The sequence below is a fragment of the Nelumbo lutea genome, chromosome 1 (assembly GCF_056320005.1).
Source record: "Nelumbo lutea isolate HS-2025 chromosome 1, American lotus-T2T, whole genome shotgun sequence".
Classification (NCBI taxonomy): domain Eukaryota; kingdom Viridiplantae; phylum Streptophyta; class Magnoliopsida; order Proteales; family Nelumbonaceae; genus Nelumbo; species Nelumbo lutea.
The window spans coordinates 27,417,971-27,421,970 of NC_142684.1; the positions used below are offsets into that span (position 1 = coordinate 27,417,971).

At 42.8% G+C, this 4,000-nt stretch overlaps 1 protein-coding gene across 1 annotated transcript; it reads right to left on the reverse strand.

The window, feature by feature from the left end:
- Positions 1–1,437: 1,437 nt before the first annotated feature.
- On the reverse strand, positions 1,438–3,749 carry LOC148874064 (uncharacterized). The gene is made up of 3 exons (XM_088973854.1): positions 2,666–3,749; positions 1,970–2,198; positions 1,438–1,856 (listed from the first exon to the last, which is right to left on the reverse strand). Exons 1-3 carry the CDS (start codon positions 3,529–3,531, stop codon positions 1,692–1,694), a joined length of 1,260 nt encoding a protein of 419 aa, XP_088829980.1. The 5' UTR covers positions 3,532–3,749; the 3' UTR covers positions 1,438–1,691.
- Positions 3,750–4,000: the final 251 nt, after the last annotated feature.

The window sequence follows — 4,000 nt, forward strand, 5'->3', positions numbered from 1 at the left end:
AGGTGGAATCAGAATTCCATTCCTATTCTTGTTGGAATGGCATTCCCCCATTTGAGTAAATGACCATTCCTTACCCTTCTCTTGGAAATGAAATTTCATTCCTGCTGATTTCAATTCTCATTTCTATTCTTATCTGACTCAAACAGACTATGAAAATAGACTTCCGATTTCAATTCCAACCACAAACCAAACCGACTCTTAATTGTGTTTGAACAACTGTTACTGTGAAGCTCAATGGTTGAGCAACTCCTCCACCCATATACTGGAATTGAGTCAAAACAAGCCAATTCTATATCAGCAAGGCTGGAAACCAACCTTGCATAGTCACTTCTTATGCCTTCTAAAAGAAACAAAAGATTTTTGTTCTCACCAAAACACTCAATGAAGATTCTCAGGGGAGCCTCCTATTTCTTTATGACAACAGACAAATCCCCAACAAGAAGACAAAGGAAACCCCTGTTTATGTTTATGATGATAAAAGTTATTAGTGATAATTAGGGGCGTGTCACCTTCATCAAAACAAGCCAATTCTACATCAGCAAGGCTGGAAACCAACCTTGCATAGTCACTTCTTATGCCTTCTAAAAGAAACAAAGATTTTTTGTTCTCACCAAAACATTCAATGAAGTTCTCAGGGGAGCCTCCTATTTCTTTATGACAATAGACAAATCCCCAACAAGAAGACAAAGGAAACCCCTGTTTATGTTTATGATGATAAAAGTTATTTAGTGATAATTAGGGGCGTGTCACCTTCATCAAAACTGTGATGTGCCCAAATCCCTGAAAATGCTCCTCTTCTTTTCTTGGCATGATCACAAATTCCCAATTCCCAAGTCCTAACCCCTTGATTGCCCCAAAAAGAGAGGCGGTGAAGATTGAAACTAGAGCTTAGTTGTTTGTTCAAATATCTGTAGAATAGACAAAGTAAAAAAAGGACTTTGGTTTGTTGGTAGGAGGATCTTTTAGACCACAACAATGTCTTTCCACGAAAGGAAAAGAATTCATCATGACACCATTGAACAGTCTGATTCAGAACTTCGAATCCACATCACACCCACATCAATTCTTTGCTGACATGAATCCCTTTTGCACTATTTCAACAGATTAAAGACTACGAAAGGGGAAACGAATGCAAAAGGCTTCACTGAATCAACCCCACTGGAATATGTACAAACACCACGAGCAAAGCGACCTCCTTTTTGGGGGAAAGAAATTTTGTGCTAGGGAAAAGACCCTTTTCCGGCACACCAATAGGTAATACATATTCTAGGACAATTTAGTCTTCACTGTCATTTTCATCCCTCTTCTTTATTCCCCCTTTTACTTTCAATGCAGGGAAGGGGGAAAGTAGTGCAATTTGATCTTAATAAATGAAATACATGAACAGGGTCATGATAATGTTGATGCGAGAGACTGGATTGTAAGCTCTAAGCTGTGTTGAGATCAAACATTCAATCTTATCTGAACCCGTCATTGCACATACACGCTCACTGAAGATGGACCACAAGAAAAAAACAGCCCCTGAAAATCCATCTTGAATATGGATTTATATACATGTTAACCAGACCAGCATCTACTTTTGTTATCTCTCTCTCTCTCTGGGCTTGCTTTTGCCTACCCAGGTGGCTTAGCTTCAGAATACAAGACAATAATTCAGTAAATTTACAGTGTAGAGTCAGGCTTGTTGTTTGTTACACTTCTGTGTCACAAAATTTTCCGTCCATCCTGTTCTGAACTGCCTTGACAGCAGCAACTCGAGCTGCAGTGGCAGCCTTGTTAGCGGCCATGACTGCCTTGTCCACTCGTTCATCCACCCGAGGAAGATTAATGGCATTCCCTGCTGCCTTTCTAGCTGCCTGAGGTTTAATGAAAAGGGAATGAGATAAAATTTCTGAAGCATTATTGGCCTGAAGCCCAGAACATGAGTGAGGTAAGAACAGTAAAAGAGAAATTAATGCAAGCAATGTACCTGAACTGCACGCAGGACCCCATCTATTAATGGGAGTTGGGGGTTTTTGAGGACACCAGAGTCCCACTCTCCACATCTTGCATCTCCATTTCGGAATGTGTACATACCAAACCCTTGCTTCCGGCCTTCATGCCATGAACCCTCGTAGCAGTGGCCGTTGGCAAAGTGATACACCCCAAATCCATGGATCTTGTCTCCAAAATACTCTCCAGCATACCGATCTCCATTTCTGCACCACAATTACATTTACCCATCAACATTTGGTTACTTCAACAGAATTTAATTGATTTTAAGCACTTCAGATGACCCAATTCAGCTATTAACTTCAAGAGACAAAAAGGTTTCCACAATATTACAGTCTGTATGAGCCAAGCTCCTGATTGCAGTACTTTCTATGAGCAATTTGACAGTGGTAAGAGAGTAGGTAGTTCCATAAGCATAAGATTCTAACATGCTTCAAAGATTTCACCCACCAGAATTTAAATGGAAACAATCAAGAGAAAAGAGTTTTACAGTTCCACTTGCCTAGTCCCTCACTGAGACTGATCTTATTCATCAAGTCTCAAACAAGAACACCAAACACTACTATCATCCTAAACAGATACAGTGTTTAACCAAACACTAATATCAGCACTGATTTTCGAGTATTTAACATTAAAACACAAGGCTCAAACTCGAAGAAAGAGAATTTCTTACCTGAAATAGTAGCAACCCAGGCCGTGCTTGACGCCACACTTGAATTCTCCAACATAACAGCTCCCATCCGAGCAGGTCTGCACTCCGATGCCATGGCTCTGCCCATTACACCACTCCCCTGCATAGCTATCCCCTGTGTAGAATCGATAAACCCCGTAGCCATGTCTCAACCCTTGCCGATATTGTCCCCGGTAGCGGCTCCCCCGCGCCCAGCTCTCGATGCCGTACCCATCATACCTCCCATCAATCCAATCCCCCTCGTATCTCCCATTCACAAAATAATTATACACGCCGCTCCCATTACAGCTCCCCTTGTGAAATTCCCCCTCGTAGAAGTCGCCATTGCTGTAGAACTCCACACCTTCTCTGATAATTTTCTTGTCTTTCCTCTCTTTCTTGAACGACGACGAACCGTCGCTGCTGCCGATGAACCACTGAACAGAATCTCCCCCACTCTTCGAAAGCCCCAACCTTTTGTTCTTCTCATCCCAGATATGTTTCAGAAACAATGAGGTCTGGATGATAAAACCCTTCTTCTTTCCTGCCACATAGAGCACGACGGCGACCAAAATCATCGCCAGTAACAGATTCTCTGAAGTGGGTATTTCTTCCCTTCTGAGATAGAAGAAGAAGTACATGCAAAGACAGGAGCTCAGGGACGCCATGGCCAGAGCAGGGAGAACCCGGTTCGAACCAGTGACAACTCGTGTTCCTGAGCTAGACTTATGCGGCTTCTCTTCCTCCGACGCGGCTTCTTCGTCATGGATGGAAGAAAGACTGTGAATGGAAGATCGAATGGTTGGAGATGACCGGAGGAGAGACGATTGGGTCCTTGTGAGCTTGCTCTGGCTCTTCTGACTGTCCATGGCGCTTTTGAGATTTGAGTATCGTTCCTCTGTCTTTTCTTCCTTAATGGCTCATTCTGTATCGCGAGATTCTTATAACGGAGATGGAAGTACCGGAGAATGTCTCAGACATCTCAGGCGGCGCAGGATAAGCAGTTTCAGGGGCGCAGGTTAGCAGAAGGGCGAGAGAAGAAGATGAGACTTGAGAGATGACTAAACCTGGAAAGTGGAAACCGTTTGAGGGGTTTGAATTCGTTGTTTATTTATCGTGTTTGAGGGAAACGAGCTTCCCAACGTACCGCTTTTTTTCAATTACATCCGTCCGATTAAATCCAACGGATATTATCTGCTTGACATCTTTTAACCTAAGAAATGTCGCCAGAAAACTTTGGACGGTTTGATTTGAAAGGAGAGTTCTGATCCGTCGGATTATGATTAAGATTTTCCCGGGTTTGACGGGGCGATACGACCGTCGGATTTAGAACAGACC

What these genes read in the sequence shown, in the direction of transcription:
- LOC148874064 (XM_088973854.1), bottom strand. Translation starts at nt 3,531, where the DNA reads ATGGACAGTCAGAAGAGCCAGAGCAAGCTCACAAGGACCCAATCGTCT. An exon ending in CTGGGTTGCTACTATTTCAG is followed by an intron (nt 2,199 to 2,665) that starts GTAAGAAATTCT and finishes ATTGTGGTGCAG; the next exon opens with AAATGGAGATCGGTATGCTG. An exon ending in GGGTCCTGCGTGCAGTTCAG is followed by an intron (nt 1,857 to 1,969) that starts GTACATTGCTTG and finishes ATTAAACCTCAG; the next exon opens with GCAGCTAGAAAGGCAGCAGG.